Here is a 21,674-nt window from a genome sequence, read left to right as displayed (position 1 = left end):
CTTCATGAATCAGGGTCATGATGTGCACATTACTGTTACAAAATCCAGACCAAATACCTTGTGAAAAAATCTCAGTGTGAATGTGGCCTTCGGATACGTTTTAAGGCATCTCCAAAAAAAAGCTTGTAAAAGTTAAACTAAAAAAAGGTGCGTTTCCACCAGAACACGGCCCTGGGACATAGGCAGTGGTGCCCGGGCATACGTAATAAGGCCTGGAAGAAACACCGGCTGGTGACCCGGAGGAGGAGGAGGCGCTGGGGTGAGGTGTGTGCTCAGGAAGGGGAGGCGCGGAGGGCGCCAACAGGAAGAGGTGGCCGCTGTGTCCGGATGAGCTGGGTGATGTGTGTGTGACCGGGCAGGCGCCACAGCCGGGACATAGCGCCGCGGACAGCCGTCCTCCAGCCCACACTCCCCGTACCGCGCACACCGGGTGACAGGCGGACACGGGGCAGCTGCAGACTCCATGTAGCGGCGCGGCCCGGAGCACAAGATGGCGGGTGAGAGGTGCAGGAGTGTGCCCGGGTGCAGGGCATGGAAGTGAGGGCGGTGGTGGCTGCTGCTGCGTGCTGTGCCCTGTACAGGATGGCTGTGAGGAAGTTGGTGGCCCGGGTTATGTCTTCTGTAGTGTGCCCGGCTGTGGCAGAGCTGGGTGATGCCAGTGTGGTGCCCGGCTGTGGCAGAGCTGGGTGATGCCAGTGTGGTGCCCGGCTGTGGCAGAGCTGGGTGATGCCAGTGTGGTGCCCGGCTGTGGCAGAGCTGTGTGGTGCCCGGCTGTGGCAGAGCTGTGTGGTGCCCGGCTGTGGCAGAGCTGTGTGGTGCCCGGCTGTGGCAGAGCTGTGTGGTGCCCGGCTGTGGCAGAGCTGTGTGGTGCCCGGCTGTGGCAGAGCTGTGTGGTGCCCGGCTGTGGCAGAGCTGGGTGATGCCAGTGTGGTGCCCGGCTGTGGCAGAGCTGGGTGATGCCAGGGTGGTGCCCGGCTGTGGCAGAGCTGTGTGGTGCCCGGCTGTGGCAGAGCTGGGTGATGCCAGTGTGGTGCCCGGCTGTGGCAGAGCTGGGTGATGCCAGGGTGGTGCCCGGCTGTGGCAGAGCTGGGTGGTGCCCGGCTGTGGCAGAGCTGGGTGATGCCAGGGTGGTGCCCGGCTGTGGCAGAGCTGGGTGGTGCCCGGCTGTGGCAGAGCTGGGTGATGCCAGTGTGGTGCCCGGCTGTGGCAGAGCTGGGTGATGCCAGTGTGGTGCCCGGCTGTGGCAGAGCTGGGTGATGCCAGTGTGGTGCCCGGCTGTGGCAGAGCTGTGTGGTGCCCGGCTGTGGCAGAGCTGTGTGGTGCCCGGCTGTGGCAGAGCTGGGTGGTGCCAGGGTGGTGCCCGGCTGTGGCAGAGCTGGGTGGTGCCCGGCTGTGGCAGAGCTGGGTGGTGCCAGGGTGGTGCCCGGCTGTGGCAGAGCTGGGTGATGCCAGGGTTGTGCCCGGCTGTGGCAGAGCTGGGTGATGCCAGGGTGGTGCCCGGCTGTGGCAGAGCTGGGTGATGCCAGTGTGGTGCCCTCCTGCAGGTCACTGCTCCAGTAATAGGAAGTGCCCAGTTCTCCTGGACGGGAGGGCACAAGCCTAGTGCTGTATCACAAGGCCGTGTCCTCCCTATTTGTTGGTGGTTGTAATCCGTGAAGCACCACTGATTCTGGCCTGTGGGCAGATCTGCTGCCCCTCATGGGTGTTGGTGTCCTGTGTCAGATGTGCAGGGTGACCACTGCAGAGAGAACAGCCATGGCCGCCTCCACTTGCCATAGTGCTAGAAGCAGATACTAGGATGTGTCTGTGTGGGGGGACGGGTCAGCTTGTCTGTTAAGTTCAGTGGAAATTTTCTCCCTTGTCATCGTCTGCAGGGCACCCACATTGGGCTGGGACCCCATTCTGGCTGCAGTCAGATTGCTGTCAGTGAATGTGGCCAATCAGAAATCGTTAGGGATTAAATCACATCAGATTTCGGAAAGTTGCATAACTTTATAGAGCGCAACCATCAACGAACAATCTGAGCTACGTGCCCCGACGCAATAGCTAGATAATCAGCTCAATGAACTAGACAAACACTGGTCCTAGAAGTATATAAAAAAATCTTTATTACGGAAAATAACATCTAAAAGTTTATAAAAAGTTAATATAGATGAGTGAATGGAGATGGACAATAAGGCAGGACTCCTGATTACAATGATCATCTATAAATACCACAGGACACACTAGACAACGGAGATAACACATTATCTCTACACTCTGCAAAAAGGGCCCAGAATCTAAATGGGATTATCCCAGAAAAAGACACATGCGCATATTTTCTACTAGCTACTAGAAAACCCTGGCCCAATTAGTAACATATCACGTGCTGTGAATAGTGCTTCCCAGTAAAAAATCCTTACTGTGGGGACTCGGTTGATCCTGCCCACGCTCCAACGCGTTTTGCTTTGCGGGCTTCCTCAAGGAAGCCCGCAAAGCGAAACATGGGTAAGGATTTTTTCTTGGGGGTCCAAGACATCAGTACCATGTTCTATCAGTAGGTGATAACTTTCAATTGTAGGAATACCCCTTTATTGTCTATGTATTGGACAAGGGATACCATATTTGTGTCTGGGACCCTCTGCAATGCCAAAAATGGGATCTGTCTTGCTAGAATGCAGCACAAGTGCGAATGTGGTTGGACCCCCTTGATCAGTAAATTATCCTTGTCCTATGGATTGATGATAATGTTTTTTTAGTTTTAGGAATAACCCTTTTAACACTTGTGATGCTTTCGGTGGTGTAGTCTGCTGGCCACATCTACAGTGGTGGAGCTCCATCAGTCAGTGGATTCCCTTCAGTGTTACCAGGCGGCATGTTGTATACTGCCATAAGGTAGACATGACGCACATATGTGCACATCCCGGCTTAAAACACAAATTCCTCTTCTCTTCCTCACTCATCACTCCACATTAGTAGTTTTCTCATGAGTAACCCGCACATGTTTGAGTTCCGTACTGTGCAGCACGCCGTCCCTGTTCTCCTCTCTATCCCTCACTATATCGGCATGACTATTACAGTAATTATATCTGTGTCTCTCGTAGATTTGTCGCTGCTGCAGGATGATGTTCAGGAAGAAATAGATGGATGTAAGTTTAATTTTTGTGTATAGTTTTCTATCTGCTTATCTCTCGATGTGAAATGCCCTCTTTAATGTCATGACTTAATTCACACGACTGTATGAATAATGGCTAACCATTAGCAAGCGGTACAGATGAACAGTCTTTGTACTGCTCCTTTTGGTATTGTGTGTTTTTAAAGCTGATCTCTCACTAGATATCACAACACAAGCTGAAAACCTTAAGTAGTGCTTTGTCCTGGTGAGGCTGGTATACTTGCTGTGAAAATCCTCGCCACAATGGCTTTATAATCCTGATAGTGCAAGCTCATCAGTTCTTGGGAGCAGGGACACTGAGGATAGGTGGGTGATGACTGAGTTTACTAGGTCACTGTATTTTGAATAAAATTTGCATATATTTAAAGTATAACGGAGTGTAAGTTTTCTGCTTCATACAGGATGAACTGAGTGATTCAGTTACATGCGGTCTATAGAGAGCGGAGGAGTGAAGTAGGAGACACAGAAAGGGAGCTTCTACTTAAAGGGAATTTGTCACCTATTTTTAGGAGTATCAGCTGCAGCCACCACCATCAGGGGCTTATCTACAGCATTCTGTAATGCTGTAGATAAGCCCCCGATGTAACCTGAAAGAGAAGAAAAACTAGTTATATTATTCTCACCCCAGGGCGGTTACGGGTCCGGTTTTGGTCCGGTCCGGCGCCTCCTATCGTTGCGGCTCCTGCGCAAGCGCACTTTGCTCTGCCCTGTTGAAGGCAGAGTCTTGCAGTGCGCAGGCGCCGGACCTCTCTGACCTTTCCCGGCGCCTGCGCAGTGCAGTACTCTGCTCTGCCCTCAACAGGGCAGAGCAGTGCACCTGTGCAGGAGCCTCGACGGGAAGCAAAGAAGAGGACATCATCGTTAGAAGATGGGAGGCGCCGGACCGGACCGCGACTCCCATCGGACCAAAACCGGACCAGGACTGCCCCTAGATGAGTATAATATAACTCGTTTTTCTTCTCTTTCAGGTTACATCGGGGGCTTATCTACAGCATTACAGAATGCTGTAGATAAGCCCCTGATGGGGGTACCGGCAGCTGATACTTGAAAAAATAGGTGACAGATTCCCTTTAAGGGGTTTTCAACAGACAGTGCATTTTAATTAATAGATCTTGGAAGAATAAGTTCCACAATTGGATGTATTAAATGTTCCTGCTCTAAGATAATCTTATACATGTGCCCCTGCTGTGTACTGTGTAATGACCGTGTCTGACCGTACAGAGACATGGTCTGATCATACCACAGCTCCTGGGCAGCGGAGGAAGCAAGAATATATAGACATTACAGCACAGGATCACAGCTGATCCTTTCTCTGAGATAAAGCGTTTGCTGCTAGTTTTTAAAAATATTTTATCTTACAGAAAGAATGAGCTGTGATCCCCTGTTGTTCTATCTGTATATTCTTTTGCTTCCTCCCCTGCCCAGGAGCTGTGGTATGATCAGACATGGCCATTACACAGCATACAGCAGTGTCACATTTACAAGATTCTCAGCACAATTTATTTTTTTAACCCATATAGTTTTGGTTTGCATAGTCCTCATCAGCACTGCGTTCTGTGTATAGGACTTGTGCTGCAGAGAACAGTGGCAGCCTATATGTACCGAGCAATCCATTACTGATCGCTCTGAGCGCAGATAGCATGCGGTCTGCCAGTCTAAACAGGCTTGTAGATGGCCACTAATTGCTGGGCATTTAGGCTAAGTGCACACGTACCGGAACTCTCGCGGAAATTACCGCGAGAATTCCGGAATTCCAGTCCGCGGGAAAATCGCATTCTAAATTCCCGCGATTTTCCCGCGGAAAAACTAGCATTTTGCAAGCGTAGTTAGCTTGCAAAATGCTAGCGTTCTCCAAGCGATCTGTAGCATCGCTTGGAGAACTGATTGACAGGTTGGTCACACTCGTCAAACACAGTGTTTGACGAGTGTGACCAACTTTTTACTACTGAGGCTGCTTATGCGGCATCAGTAGTAAAAGATAGAATGTAAAAAAAAAAAAAAAAATAGTGTTATTCTCACCCTCCGACGTCCCGCGCATCCGTTCCCAGTAGTCCTTTGCGAAAATGCCCGCGATGACGTCAGTTCTCGCGGGAACGCGACGTCTCGCGGTAATTCGTGATGACGTCGCGCGAATTACCGCGAGACTTCGCGATCCCGCGAGATCGGACGCCATCGCGGGCATTTTCGCAAAGGACTACTGGGAACGGGAGCATGGAGAGAGGCGGGAAGGCTGCGCGGGACGTCGGAGGGTGAGAATAACAATATTTTTTATTTTAAATTCTATTTTTTACAGGGATATGGTACCCAAAGCCCGGAGGACAGTCTCCTCTCCTCCGGACCATGGGTACCATCCGCAATTGTTCTGCTTACTTTCCGCATGGTGTGCACAGCCACATGCGGGAAATAAGCGGAACAATGCATTCCTATGGGTGCGGGATCGCCGCGATTCCGCAAAATAATGAGCATGCTGCGGTTTTTACCGCGAAGCGATTCCGCCGCGGTAAAAACCGCAGCATTAGCACAGCATTGCGGAATCCCATAGGAATGCATGGGATGCTTATTTTTCTCGTTTTCGCGGCAAAATCGCGCGGTTAAAACTGCCGCGGAAACGCGAAAAAAACGCCACGTGTGAACCCAGCCTTAGTGATATACACCTTTTGTTTATACCACCTATTAGTGGGTTTACTTTGTGCCAGAAATGTGCCCTAAAAGTTTGGTGCACAGTGTCTCTTAGATTTCCCCAATCCTTAGAAGGAGCAGAAAGTGTGTAAAATACATAATACACTACTTGCCATTGAAATTGTAACACCAAGAACGTGGATATGGAAAACAGGATCGACATGTTATGGATAAGAAATTGGAAACAAAATTTTGAAAACATCTAAATTTGTTCGGTATTGAATACGAGTGCCCCACACAGAACGAAGGTCACTTACCCACCTTGGCTGCTATCAATGAGGTTATTAATGCTTGTCTGAGGAATCGCAAACTGTCAAGAGTTGCTGCTTCCAGCTCTCACTTTAATTGTTCCAGATGAGCTCAATGGCAGAAAAGTCCGGATATGCTGCAGACCTTGGTAGCATTTTTATGCCACCCAAACTGCTCACAGTAGCATAAGAAACATGGGACACGTTGGAGAAAAGTGTTCAATGACCAAATTAATGTAACCGAACTGTTAGGGTATGTGCACATGGTCAGAAAACGCTGCGGGTTGGACGCTGCGTACTTGCCTGTGTTCAAATGCCGGCAGCGCTTTGGACGCAACGGATATGGCTGTGTCCAAAGCGCTGCCAATTACTGAACGTGTGCGCCACCTACCCTTAGTATACCTGGAATGAAGACTAGAGGAGTCCAGCTACTGTATTATGCCACCCCACACCATAATCCCGGGAGTGAGACTGGAGTAACGTTCCTTCCTTAAAGGGAACGTGACAGCTGATGCATGCTGACCAATTCACAGGCAACATGTGTCAGACATTGCTTGCATCATCTCAGCCAGGTGTATTTGACTCTGAAACACTGTAGCATTTGAAAGACAAACATAACATACTTTAAAAGCCATTGTAGTCTGAGCCATACAGAAGACTAGTCAGGCAGGCAGATCTCTTGTGGCTTTTCCGTGCACGCTGACCTAGATTGACAGGCCTCTCTGTGTGTATAGGACGAGACCAGTCACTCATGGGGAGCTGGCATGTAGAAGCCCCGGGGACCAGCATTTCTTACTAGTCTTCTGGGTGCCTTAGTCCTCGGTCATTCTCTAAAACGCTGCTGCGTTCCAGAGAACGCATACAGGTGCATCTCACAATATTAGAATATCATCAAAAAGTTAATTTATTTCAGTTCTTCAATACTAAAAGTGAAACTCATATAGTTATAACAAACAGTGATCTATTTCAAGTGTTTATTTCTGTTAATGTTGATGATTATGGCTTACAGCCAATGAAAACTCAAAAGTCATTATCTCAATAAATTAGAATACTTCATAACACCAGCTTGAAAAATGGTTTTAAAACCCGAAATGTTGGCCTACTGAAATGCATATTCAGTAAATACACTCAATACTTGGTCGTGGCTCCTTTTGCATCAATTACTGCATCAGTGCGGCGTGGCATGGAGGTGATCAGCCTGTGGCACTGCTGAGGTGTTATGGAAGCCCAGGTTGCTTTGATCGTAGCCTTCAGCTCATCTGCATTGTTGGGTCTGGTGTCTCTCATCGTCCTCTTGACAATACCCCATAGCTTCTCTATGGGGTTAAGGTCAGGCGAGTTTGCTGGCCAATGAAGCACAGTTGTTTTTAAACGAGGTATTGGTACTTTTGGCGGTGTGGACAGGTGCCGTGTCCTGCTGAAGAATGAAATTTCCATCTCCAAAAAACATGTCAGCAGAGGGAAGCATGAAGTGCTCTAGAATTTCCAGGTAGATGGCTGCGCTGACTTTGGTCTTGATAAAACACAGCACTTCATGCTTCTCTCTGCTGACATGTTTTTTGGAGATGGAAATTTTCATTCTCCAGCAGGACTTGGCACCTGTCCTCACTGCCAAAAGTACCAATACCTGGTTTAAAAACAACAGCATCACTGTGCTTGATTGGACAGCAAACTCGCCTGACCTTAACCCAATAGAGAATCTATGAGGTATTGTCAAAAGGAAGATGAGACACCAGACCCAACAATGTAGACGAGCTGAAGGCTGCTATCAAAGCAACCTGGGCTTCCATAACACCTCAGCAGTGCCACAGGCTGATTGCCTCCATGCCACGCCACACTGATGCAGTAATTGATGCAAAAGGAGCCACGACCAAGTATTGAGTGTATTTACTGAACATACATTTTGGATTTTAAAATCATTTTTCAAACTGGTGTTATAAAGTATTCTAATTTACTGAGATAATGACTTTTTTGTTTTCATTGACTGTAAGCCGTAGTCATCAGCATTAACAGAAATAAACACGTTAAATAGATCACTCTGTTTGTAATGACTCTCTCTGATACGAGTTTCACTTTTTGTTTTGAAGCACTGAAATAAATGAACTTTTTGATCTAATTTTGTGAGCTACACCTGTATGTGGTTGATATCATACAGCCAGTGACTGACACATGCTGCCCATAGATCTGGTAGCATGTATCAGCTGTCAGGAACCCTTAAAGACCTCGTCATGGCATTGACCATGTGGTTTCAAGACCAACCTTGGGATGTCATTTAATCCAAGACAAAAGTGTGTCTCATCTCTGAAGAGCATAGACCTCCATTGTATTGCCCCACATCTGAGAGCAGTGGGGTAAGGTCAGTTTAGCTGACTATCTGGTTTGTAGCCCAATGTCATGCAAATACATTCTGATGGTTCGTGTAGACACGGTTTCATGCCTTAGTCCTGGTACTTGACTGCTAATTTGACTTGCAGTACAGCATGGATCACTTCACGCCATTCTTCTAATTTGAGGATTTCTCTGTGCAGAGGTTTGCCTTTGTCACCTCTTGCTGCCGTTACCCCAACCACTTGAGTCTCAACATTGAGGAAAACTGACATCTGGGCCTATGCTCATTCCAGTCTGCAGGAGTAAGGCTGTGTGCACACGCTGCGGATTTTGCTGCGGTTCCGCAGTGGTTTTGGCCGCTGCGGACCCGCAGCAGTTTCTGCTGCGGTGTACAGTACCATGATTCCCTATGGGAATCAAAAAACGCAGTGCAGACGGTGCGGAATTTTCCGCGCGGATTATCTGTGGTTTTCAATCCGCAGAAAGAATTGACATTTTAATTCTTTCTGCGGATTCTGCTGCGGTTTGCCATCTCCTCCATTGAGGAGATGAAAAACCGCAGAGCAATCCGCAGGTAAAACCGCAGGTATTTTGACCTGCGGTTTCTACAAAATCCGCGCGGATGAATCCGCACCTAATCCGCAGCGTGTGCACTAGGGTGACCGGATCTCATATGGGGGGGAAAAAATGTCAGAATCTTGTTTGTCTGGACCCCATAAAGCGATTCCCCTTTCCAGATATTGGGAGAGCCAAAATTTGAGCTCGATCAAACGACGTTAACCAGTGCCGCTCGTCGCTCAAAGTTTGAAAAAATCCAAATTGAGGTATTTTAAGATTTAGGTATTTTGCGTAGTCTGTTAGACTATAAAGAATGTGACAACAACATTGCAGAAATAGCCCTGACCAAATTTTCGACCTATTTGTGGTATTTGAATGCAGAGTTGGTGGGATTATCGTTTTTTGATCCCACCATTACAGACAATGAAAAGTTGTTAATGGCTAATAAATTGCTCAGTAGCACAGATGAACCATCAGAGCACGCTAACCTACATGAGTTGATAATTTTACATAGTTATCTAATCTATTCTAGAGCTTTTGTTAAAGTAGTTTTTGAAACGTCAGAATATAATGCTCGGCATTTGCTTACAGCTTGCAGGACATATTGCTTTTGTTCTTCATCTTTTGTCAGAAGGTCGTTAAAGTCGGTTACTTCCTACCTCTTTTAATTTTTCTTTCCTAACTTTTGGATTTACAACCCTAGCGTGCTCTGATGGTTCATCTGTGCTACTGAGCAATTTATTAGCCATTAACAACTTTTCATTGTCTGTAATGGTGGGATCAAAAAACGATAATCCCACCAACTCTGCATTCAAATACCACAAATGGTTCGAAAATTTGGTCAGGGCTATTTCTGCAATGTTGTTGTCACATTCTTTATAGTCTAACAGACTATGCAAAATACCTAAATCTTAAAATACCTCAATTTGGATTTTTTCAAACTTTGAGCGACGAGCGGCACGGGTTAACGTCGTTTGATCGAGCTCAAATTTTGGCTATCTGGAAAGGGGAATCGTTTTGTGGGGTCCAGACGGACAAAATTCCGACATCGATTTTTTGCGGTCACCCTAGTGTGCACACAGCCTAATAAACCAAGGTCTCAGATCAAGGATTTTCTCCCTCTGTGACAAGCAATGTTAATTAGCACACTGACGAGCAGGAGGCATCATGCAATCATCTTATGAGACTTGACCCAATTTTTGAGGTTTCATGTGTCAAAAAAAGGTTTGCTTTTAATCTTGCTCTTATGCCCCTTCCACATGCCACATTTTAGATTTATGTGCTTGAAAATTTGATAATTTGCTGATTTTAAGCAAGACCTGCTACTTCCTCGATTTGCATAACTTTACGGATTGCCTTTGTGTTGCAACCTCAATGTTAAAGCGGAACTGATTTATAATTATTTAATTTAGAAGTTTAAGATTAGCGATGCATGAACATGCTTGGATAAGATGTCATGCTTGGGTGCTGACCGAGTGACTTTGGCATTGCTCAAAAAATATGTTCAAGTCCCCGTGCCTACATGTGTGTGTTAGGAAACCCCTGCATGTGTTGCGGCTGTCGAACAGTCGCAAGACATGTAAGTGCGGGGACTTGAACATATTTTTCAAACACGCCAAAGTCACTCAGCACCTGAGCATGCTCAGATAACACCTTATCCATGCACATTCACTCATCGCTAGTGAAATTATGGTAAGCAACTTTGCAATGCATCTTATCAGACAAATTTTGGTTCTCTTGGAAGAGGAACGTTAGAGAGGTCGACAGACATCCTGAAGTTCTTAGACGAAAATTACAGTTCTCCATAGGACTTTATTAGCATCAACTGCCATCGCCTATCTCAGTCATGGGAAAGTCTGTAGTCGCCGAAGACAGATTTGCTCATGTGAATTTAGAATTTTGAGAATGAAAGATCAGTCCAGGAGGAGAACGAAGCAAATTTTTTAAATAAAAATATATTGCTGTTTCATATTTTCATGTGTACCAATTTATGAAAAATGAAATTATTAGTTAAAGGGAATCTGTCACCTATTTTTTAGCATATAATAAACTGTGGCTACCGCCATCAGGGGCTTATCTACAACATTCTATAATGCTGTAGATAAGCCCCCGATGTAACCTGAAAGATAAGAAAAACTAGTTAGATTATACTCACCCAGGGGAGTCCTGGTCCGATGGATGTTGTGGTCCCGTCCGGCGCCTTCCATCTTCTAGCGCTGACGTCCTCTTCTTTGCTTCCTGTCGCGGCGCAGGCGTACTTTATCTGCGCTGTTGAGGGCAGAGTACTGCAGTGCGCAGGCGCCGGACCTCTCTGACCTTTTCCGGAGCCGCGACTGGGAGCAAAGAAGAGGAAGTCACCGCTAGAAGATGGGAGACACCGGATCGCGACACCCATTGGACCCGGACCGCCCCTGGGTGAGTATAATCTAACTAGTTTTTCTTCTCTTTCAGGTTACATCGGAGGCTTATCTACAGCATTACAGAATGCTGTAGATAAGCCCCTGATGGCGGTGGCCGCAGCTTGTATGCCAAAAATGAGGTGACAGATTCCCTTTAAAAGGAACTTGACAGATACCTGTTTCCCAATCCACAGGTAGCATGTACTGGTACACTTGGTGCATGAATTTTAATGCAAAAAGAGAAACTCCTATATTTATATAAAGTCATTAGAGTGATTTATTTCATGTGTTTATTTCTGTTAATGTTGATGATTATGGCTTACAGCCAATGAAAACCCAAAAGTCATTATCTCAGTAAATTAGAATACTTTATAACACCAGCTTTAAAAAATGATTTTAAATTAAAATCCAAAATGTTGGCCTACTGAAATGTGTGTTCAGTAAATGCACTCAATACTTGGCCGGGGCTCCTTTGGCAACAATTACTGCATCAATGCAGCGTGGCATGGAGGCGATCAGCCTGTGGCACTGCTGAGGTGTTATGGGAAGCCCAGGTTGCTTTGATAGCAGCCTTCAGCTCGTCTGCATTGTTGGGTCTGGTGTCTCATCTTCCTCTTGACAATACCCAATAGATTATCTATGGGGTTAAGGTCAGGCGAGTTTGCTGGCAAATCAAGCACAGTGATAGTGTTGTTTTTCAACCAGGTATTGGTACTTTTGGCAGTGTGGACAGGTGCCAAGTTCTGCTGGAGAATAAAATTTCCATCTCCAAAAAGCTTGTCGGCAGAGGAAAGCATGAAGTGCTCTAAAATTTCCTGGTAGACTGCTGCGCTGACTTTGATCTTGATAAAACACCGTGGACCTACACCAGCAGATGACATGGCTCCCCAAACCATCACTGATTGTGGAAGCTTCACACTAGACCTCAAGCAGCTTGGATTGTCTGTCTCTCCACTCTTCCTCCAGACTCTGGGACCTTGATTTCCAAATGAAAAGTAAAGTTTACTTGCCTTGTGGAGTGTGTCAATGACTGCCTTCTGGACATCTGTCAAGTCAGCAGTCTTCCCCATGATTGTGGAGCCTACTGAAACAGACTAAAGGGACCTTTTTAAACACTTAGGGAGCCTTTGCAGGTCTTTTTTGTTAATTCTAATTTACTGAGATAATGACTTTTGGGTTTTCATTGACTGTAAGCCATAATCATCAACATTAACAGAAATAAACACTTGAAATAGATCATTCTGTTTGTAATGATGCTATATAAGGAGTCTCACTTTTTGTGTTGAAGAACTGCAATAAACTACCTTTTTGATGATATTCTAATTTAGTGAGAAGCATCTGTTTCTCTGAAAGCTGTTTCATTTCAGAGAATGACATAGAATAGACAGTTTAGTAGCCATGGGAGACTAGTTGGACAGGCCTGTCCCTGGCAGCTTCTCCCCACTCGCACCCCTGCAGTGGCAGGTCTCTCCCTGCATGCTTGTATAGGGAGAGACTGATCAATCAACTGAAGCAACCGAGGAAAAGCTGCTGGGGACCCACCTGTCCGTCTATTCTCCCGTGTGGCTCTGTTCCCAGCAGACATTAAAGGGAATCTGTCACCCCCTGTGACATATATAACCTATTAATAAGGGAATACAGGTGATAGAAAGGTTACACTAGTCCTACCTTATTTTATTTCTGTATGCTAATGATTTCTTCCAAGTTCTGGGGCGTGCTGTGCCTCTAAGAAATCTCTTCCTCCTGTCTTCATTGTCATATCTTCTCCCTCCCATGCACGACACACTGCATGTGACATGCAGTTGTGGGGCCGGAATCTCGCCCCTGCGTCGTCCACAATCTGCAGCTTTTCCTCCCTTCTATGGGCAGTGTATTCCGGCTTCTTTTGCGCAGACTGAAAACACTGCCCGTACAAGAGAGGAAAAGGTACGGATTGTGGGGGGGTAGTGCAGGTGCGGGATTCTGTGACCACCGGTACACATTGCAGGGCAGTGTAACGTGCGTAGGGTTTTTTTTGTATCCATTTAACTCCTATCCCAGGAAATCTCCCAATGTGTATTTTAAACGGAGACTTTGGTGTCTATCAGTGGCATCTGTCACCTATAGATTATGAGGGGTTTACTTAAGGGAACCTGTGATCAATGTATGCCTCCCAAACCGTGGGCAGCATGATTTGCAGCCATGTAAATTATCTGATTCTTTTCAGAGAAAATATACATTGAAGATCCGGCAAGGGTCTATAGCTGGAGACTAACTAGTTTGTGCTGCTAGAGGTGAATGACAGGCGTCTCACTATGTACACACAAGGGAGAGTGTCAGGAACACCGCACTGCACTTGCTCACTGAGCCAGTGCGCGTGTTCTGATTAAAGTGAACTGTGATCTAAGATACCTGTGGAGCGGGCAGCAGCGGTGAAGATGCGTGCTTCAGACAAACAGGACCTGAAGCATGTGACTGCTGCGGGCGTGGCCGAAGCTCCAGACAGCTAGGAGCTGCAGGAAAACGCCTAGAAAGGTAACTACAGGACAAAGTTACCAAGGGGCATAGACAGAGACGTAAACAGATCAGGCCGGGGTCAAAGCACGAGATAGCACGACAATACCAAAGGGCTAGACAGAATGGATAGTCAGGACATAGCCAAGAAATAGATATACAGTACAGAATCAACAGGCAAACTCACAACGGGGGACAGAACCAGGTCAGAACCGTAGAAGCAAGCTAAAAGGCACAGGCACACAGGGGTCACCACACTCGGCCAATGGCAAAAGTATAACTGACGGGGATTGGAGCTTCCCAGGGCTATAAGAATCTCTCCCCAAACCAAAGAGGGGCCACAATAATTAACCCCAGGTGTGCAGGTCAGAACATGCACTGGGATTAAGACATTAACCCCTGGCGTGCCGGTCAAAACCTGCACTGGGATCAAGACAGAGAGATCCGTCAATTTCTTCTAACAGCATGAATTGCAGCTAGGTATATTCTGAGTGAATTGACAGGTTCCCTTTAACAGGTGCATTATAGGCATTACTTAAATAAACTATTACCCTGATGCCATTGCAGTCAATGGGTGACATTGTTGGGCATTCTTTTAAGGCATTTGTCACCCGTTGTAGTGTCATCTGTTTAGTGACTACATCATGAAAACCTTTGTAAAGGGATCCATATTTTTCCCATATAACCTACAGCCACTAACTTTCAGCCCTGGAATGCTGTATATAAGTCTCCAAGCTGCCCTGCGAAGCAAAAAAGATGCAGGGAGTTGTTAGTCACCATACATTGACCGAACAATTGTTTTGACAAGTTATGTCTGCCGACACCCCCAATACACATGTTCGATATGAGATTCTCTTCAAGAATCTGCTTGCTGAACAGAAGGATTGGACCTTGAAATTCAATAGACCAAATCTTTCTCTTCACCGCCATCATCTGTTGGGGAGGAGTGGCAAGGCCCACATACACATAGAAAGGTTGGACAAAATTGGTGGGTTTGGCCTACTTCTATGTGATATGTATGGGGCCTTAACTCCTTACTCTTCGTGCTGTACTATGTTGTACATAGGAGCTTATCTATCCCCAGCAGCAGTCTTCGACTCTCCTTAAAAGTTTTGTCTCTTCTTTGGCCACCATCTGTATAAAAGCAGTGGCTTTTTGACCAGTCTGCGTTATTTATGCTCGTACTGCCCTATAGCAGTCCCCTAACACCAAGGACAGCAGCACCCCCCCCGGAGTGGGCTGCTGCCATGTCTCAGTCATTATCCGACCTGACAGAGGTTTCACAGTCCATGACCCAGGTACTGGAATGCCTTTTGCTTCCATCCGTCCCTCCAGAGTGGGCTGTTGCCATGTCCCGGCCGGTCTCCAACCGGACAGAAGATTCAATTTTCGAGATGAAAACACCCCCCTCCCTCCAGAGGGGCTGTTGCCATGTCTCAGTCGGTCTCGGACCTGACTAGAAAATTCACAGTCCCTGGTACAGGTCCTGGAATCTATGCCGCATCTGTCTGACACCACCAGTGCTACAAACACCTCCCATGGTGATTCGCATGCACTTAACTATGACCTGCACAGGGACAGTTCAGGAGAATGATCTAGGAAGCGGACTTTGTCTGCCTCCTCATCCAGTTCACCGGGCCTCCTCTGCGGCATCCAGAATGCCCCTCTCTACCCGTTCCCTCTCCTCGGAGGCGGACGTCGGGTCGGATGTAGCTTCTCAGTCAGAATCTGACTCGGAGGTGGATCAGACTTCTGGGACGCTGGACATGGCAGCCTTATTTCGGCTATTGTTCAAACCCTCGAAGTAAATAGTGGAGCATGCGACTGCTCAGGACACCTCCGTTTCATTCAAACGTATGAAATGTCCCCCCAGCATTTTTTCCCAAAGAGTTTGAGGCTACCACCTCTAGACACTGGAAACATCTCAGCAAACGCTATCTGGGACGAAAACGTATGGACATTCTAAACCTTTTTCGTTCAGACCTGGTCAACATATGGTCCGATCCCCCTTTTCACACTTAGCCTCTCAAACAGTTCTGTCCAGTCCTGATGCGGCGTCTCTCAAGGACGCTATGGACAGACAGATTGTGGCCTTAACTGTATCTGCCTTAGAGGCGTCATGCACTTCTCTCTGACCCCTACAGGGGAGCTAGCAGATCTAGCTCTTTGGGACCAAACTGTTCCAGATCACTTCTGATGCCACCAGAGGTGAAAGCACCTCTCTGCCTTTTCTCAGGTGGTTCCTTACAGCAGGGACCGTTCTCCTGCACAAGGGGAAAGAGGGAAACCTTCCTTCAAGCTATTCCTCACTGGAGGCCTAGGACCCGTCTCTAAGTCCTCCGGAACCCCCTATCACAGATTCTCCTCTAATGACGGGTCATCCCTACCTGGGTTCCTTTCCAGGGTGGAAGGCAGTTTTCTTCTTCGTCTTTTCACGGAAACTTGGTTGCCCTAGGTCGACACCTAGGTCAGGGTGATCGTCACACCCTGCTACAGGATGGAATTTTCTCGCCAATTCAACACTCTCATGAGTCCTGCAAGCCGTCTTGTCCCTCCCTAAGCTCAGGTGTCATTGTACCCGCTCCTTGGCATAATCCCCAAAAAAAAAAAAAAAAGCCTGATCTTAGACCTCCAGCTGTTGAATTGCCACCTTCTTCGGTTTCGTCTCCTCAGAACGGAATCTTGGAGCTTGGTGATCCCCCGCCATGGAGCAGGGGGTTTACTTTGCTCTGTGGACATTCAGGATGCTTTCCTGCACTTTTCCGTTTGTGTACAGCATTGGAGGTTCCTTCGGTTTGCGATACAGGAGCACCATTACCAGTTCACGGCACTCCAGTTCAGCCTGGCGTCCGCTACCAGTGCCATCACGAAGGTCAGGGCGGTGGTCATGGAAACTGCGTTATGTCCATTGTCACTCCCGCCCTCTTCGGTTGGCCCTCCGGTCTACCTGGGATAAGAGCATTGTTTCCCTGGACTGTTTCCCTGGATCGGCCAGTGCTTTTACTTCTCATTGTGAAGCAGTCCCTCTCTTGGTGGGCACTATCCGTCTCTGCCCTGCGCAGGAGGTCATTTCTCCAGTTCTGTTGGCAGTTCATCAACATTGATGCCAGCCTTTAGGATTGGGGAGCAGTCTTCTTCAATTTCACAGCGCAGAGTCGCTGGAATGTTCAGGAGACCCTCCTCCCCATTAATCTCTTGGCAATCAGGGCAATCTTTCTTGCCCCCCTCCGCTGGCAGTTTCTTCTCGCAGGTAAGCCAGTCCGCAGTCAGTCGGACTAGGTCACAGCCGTTGCTTACGAAAACCACCAAGGCGGGACTCGCAACACACAGATCGTGGTAGAGGTAGCATTGATCCTGCGTTGGACGGAAGGCCATGTCCCTGCCATATCAGCCGCCCACTTTCCAGGGGTAGCCTACTGGAAGGTCCATTTTTTTGTACCATCGGGGGTTCTCATCAGGCGAGTAGACTTCTCCACTCCAACGTCTTCAACTACATTTTTCGGAGGTGGGGCATTCTGGATGCCCACCTAATGACTTCTCTAACAAACCAAAGGGTTCCCCAGTACGTTACCAGGTCCCAGGATCCGAGGGCAGTCGGTTGCGACACACTTGTGATTCCGAGGTCCGAGTTTCAGATGCCTTTTCTGTCCCCCCGCCTCTTCCCTTTTTCACAAGAGTCAAAAGTTGTTTTGACAACTACAAGCTAAGTCCGACCTGGTACCCGGAGCTGGCATACATACTCATGGACGCCTCCTGGGGCTTTCCAGGCCGTCCAGATATTCTTCCGCCACAGTTCAGTCGTTTCAGTTTAACTCCATGGCCTCTGAGGCCTACCTCTGAGAGGGACTGGGTTTTTTCCCCATCAGGTCATTCTGACCTTGCTTTGGACGAGAGAACCTGCATCCTCAGGTTTCTACTACAGTTACTGATGTTTCTACTACAGTGTCTGAAGATCTGATTCAGGTGGCGTAAGCACAACTATTTGGTTCCGTTAGCCTTATGGCTACCAAAAAGAGAAATCAGGGGAGTTCTGAGTTGGCAGCATTATCCTGCCGTCCTCTGTTCCCTTTCATTTCACTTTAGTGCAGACTTTGCCCGTTCTTCTCTAGGTCCCGCTTGTCCCTCTCCGGTCCGTACTCTGGATAGCTCCTGGAGCACTTTCTCGCTAGACCTCGACATTAGAGGTTTCAGGACCGCGACCTAGTTATCTCCGCACATTCTTGCAGACTTTTACGAAGATCACACATGTCTTGTCTGGCGCAGGCCTAGGAAGAAAAGATGCTGCAGGCAGCGGTTATGCACCGACCGGCCTCAGTCCCTTTTTTTCCCCTGCATTCTTTCTGTTCCCACCCTTGGGGACTGCTTTAGGACGTCCCATGGTTACCTGTGTCCCCCAATGAAGCGACAGAGAGAGAATGATTTTTGGTACTCACCGTAAAATCTCTTTCTTGGAGCCTTCATTGGGGGGACACAGCACCCTCCCTATTTGTTTGTACTGGTTTTGGGCATACGTGCCTTGGTTGTTGAGCCGGTACATATATGGAGTTTATTGGTTACTTCTCCTACTGCTTTAACACTTAACTGAGGTACTAAGTTCCTGCCGGTCAGTGAGTGTATGCTACGGAGGAGCCAGTTTTTGCTTTATTTGCATAGTGTCAGTCTCCTAGCGACAGCAGCATACACCCTTGGTTATCTGTGTCCCCCAATGAAGGCTCCAAGAAAGATTTTACGGTGAATACCAAAAATCATTCTTTTATACCTTCTCTCCAATTAGGCTAGTTTCACACTAGCGTTTTTTAGCGCTGCGCTTCGTGCGCAATAGAATCGCATGCAAAAATCGCATCATGCGTTTTGTATGCGTTTGCTTTTTCAGGCACATGCGTTTTAACCAGTTTCTAGCCATGTTAACTCTTAACGCATGCGATTTTAAACGCACATGCGCACGCCTGAGTTCCCATAGACAAGGGTTCCCCAACTCCAGTCCTCAAGGCCCACCAACAGGTCATGTTTTCAGAATTTCCTTTGTATTGCACAGGTGAAGCAATTATCACCTGAGCAATACTAAGGAAATCCTGAAAACATGATCTGTTGGGGAAGCCTGCCATAGACTGTTATGTGTTGTGTTTTTTTTTTTTTTTTGCTCATTCCGTGCGCATGCGTTTCTTTGAGACAGGTCGGACGGACCAAAAATGCAACAGGTTGCGTCCGGCGAGCCTAGGCGCAGACTACAAAAAACCGCATGCGCACGTAAACGCATACAAAAACACATGCGCATACACTATACCATGCGCCCTCATGTTAAAGATAGGAGCACAGAACGCATGCGCATGGATGTGCACAAAGCGCAGAGCTAGAAAACGCTAGTGTGAAACCAGCCTTGGTCACTTTGGATAAAAGTCTCTTTGCTGCTTCTGATTTCAGAAACCTCAATAAAACTAAGGTTAAAACTAAAGCTAAACCCATCAAACATTAACCATTTAAAGGGAACCTGATGCTTTAATAAAAACACTTTACCTGCAGATACAATGGTAATCTGCAGGTAAATGGCATTTTGATGCCAGGCGGGCTTATTGAAAGCACTGCTACAGTGAGAAAATGAAGTTATATTCTCCCTGCAGCCGCTTGCTTAGTCATCGGGGCGGTGCAGGGAGTTGTTAGTCACCATACACTGAGCGCTCTGTAATCGCTCCCCTGAATCTTGACTCGCAGCCAACTATCCAGTGTGTCACGCAGGCTGTCAGTCAATTAGCTGTGCAGTGATAAATGACTCGCCTCCTTGTAGTAAGTAGACTACTGTTCCCTTCACCAAGGACTGAAAGTGAGAGCTGAATAAAACGTGCTTTTCTCCTCATAGCCGCTGTTCCAGTAATGCAGCCCACCATTATTAAACCACTAATTGGCTGCAGATTATCACACAGATGCTGTACGTGACAAGATGCCAAACTGTGATCCAGCAATTACATACCAGGCATGGGATGGGGTCTGCTCTTGTTCATCCCTGCATAGCTTTTGCTTAACCATTTTTCTTGCACTTTTATTTTTTCCTCCACTTCTTTTGAAGAGTTTGAACTTTTACTTTTCCATTGACATGACTGTGTGAGAGCTTTTTTTTTTTTTTTTGAGACAAGTTGTAGTTTTCAGTTATACCTTTCACTTAATCATATATTATATATTGTACTTGAAATGGGGGGGGGGAATCAAATTTGGATGAAGTGGGTTTTTTTTTTGTTTTTTTTTTACTAATTTTTGTTTTATGCAAACTGTCTCTTCAGAGAGGAAGTGGACTAGAATTCTAGTGCCACCTATTGGAAGTAGCAATCCTAAAAGTCAATGTCGACCCTTTAACGAGCCTTGTTACATGACTTAGGCCTCTTTCACACTTCAGTTTTTTGCATCAGTCAAAATCCGCCAAAAGGACGGATGGCGGATCCGTTTTAGTACTGATGACAACGGATGCCACCCGTCCGTTTTTTTGACGGATCCGACAAATGAAGAATTTTAAAGGAATCGCAGCCTGAGAGAGAGGGAGAGAGAATTTTTTACGTTGCAAGCTCCGTTTTGAAATCTTTGAGGATGGTGACGGACAGCAACTTTTGGCGGATCCTCAAAAAAAACGGATGCAACGGACGCCAATCCGTCACAATCTGCCATTAATGGAAGTCAATGGGGGGAAAAAAACGGATCCGCAAAAGAAAATTGAGGATCCGTTTTTTTCAAAACCTGGCGGATTGTGACTGATTGTAAAAAACTGAAGTGTGAAAGAGGCCTTAGGATAAAAGCCAAAACCAGAATCTCAATTTGCAGATGCTGTGTTTCGGGGTTCTGCCCCTCATCAGTGCAAAGTGTGAGATCTGGTGTTGCTGTGTCAGAGGCGTCCGACTCAGTTTTTTTGTGTGTAAAGCTGGCATTTGTGCCATTTCGGAGTACATGCGAGGTTCTGATCTCTTTACATTTAATTTTTTTTTTTTATTTTTTTTTTTAGAACACTTGCAACAACTCAAGAAATGTTTTTTTTATTACTTTTATATTACAATAGGACTTTTACAGGTGAAGAAAAAAACATGACTTTTTAAAAATTTATTTACAAACTGGGAAAAGATGTGTCATGAGATATATGTATGTAATGCACTGTGGAATTAATGGTGCTATATAAGCAAAGCATAATAAATACCGTATGTATTATAACTTTTTTTTTTTTAATTATTTTAGTCATTTGAGAAGACTTGAGCCCTCAAATCCTTCAATCGCTTCTTAGCTGCAGTACTAAATTATGACATTTTGCTTTGTGTAGTGTAAATGATGGTCTCCTATGGCACTCGCACAGGAGTACGGGTTACAGTTGGTGCAAATCAATTCCTGGTCCATCTGCCACATCAGTAATCGGCATCCCTGAGGGCTGCAGAAGGACTCCTATCCAGCTGTCACTAACATGGCCGACTGATGGGGTCCTGCGAATCAGCTAATCCGCACTCCTGTGTGAGCTTCTGTACGCTCTTCCTCTCTACATGCTCACAGGGAGAGAGCTTGTAAATAGTGTCTGGGCAAGGGGAGCAGAGAAGCTCACACAGGAGCACGGATATTTGCTAGACTGGCATGAAAACGCATTTCAAACTGCACTTTCAACATGGAGTCTAGTAGAAAAAGAAACAAGATTAAGTAATGGAGTGCTCTACAAAGATTCACAACTTTGCAAATGCTGATCAATAATTAAAGGGAACCTGTCGTCCAAAAAAAAAAAAAAAGGTTTATTTGTCTTCAGATGAAAGCTTTAAAATGCTTCGTGGCCGCCTTAATGAAACAACTGCATAAATGGGT

General features: G+C 46.6%; 1 protein-coding gene across 7 annotated transcripts in view; it reads left to right on the top strand.

Moving 5' to 3' along the window:
* Positions 1–242: 242 nt before the first annotated feature.
* The window catches only part of PPP4R1 (protein phosphatase 4 regulatory subunit 1), a 107,362-nt gene continuing 85,930 nt past the window's right edge, over positions 243–21,674 (top strand). For 4 of the 7 annotated variants that reach the window (XM_073550967.1, XM_073550966.1, XM_073550965.1 and 1 more), the window contains exons 1-2: positions 271–497; positions 3,084–3,128. In XM_073550967.1, the coding sequence (XP_073407068.1) occupies positions 491–497; positions 3,084–3,128 (52 nt within the window). In that variant the 5' untranslated portion in view covers positions 271–490. The other 3 variants (XM_073550968.1, XM_073550969.1, XM_073550970.1) reach the window with 2 other exon arrangements.

This window comes from Dendrobates tinctorius, unplaced genomic scaffold, assembly GCF_039654945.1.
Source record: "Dendrobates tinctorius isolate UK_male_01 unplaced genomic scaffold, ASM3965494v1 ptg000171l, whole genome shotgun sequence".
Classification (NCBI taxonomy): Eukaryota; Metazoa; Chordata; class Amphibia; order Anura; family Dendrobatidae; genus Dendrobates; species Dendrobates tinctorius.
Note: the sequence above shows the minus strand (reverse complement) of the source record. Positions and strands in the feature narration are given on the sequence as shown.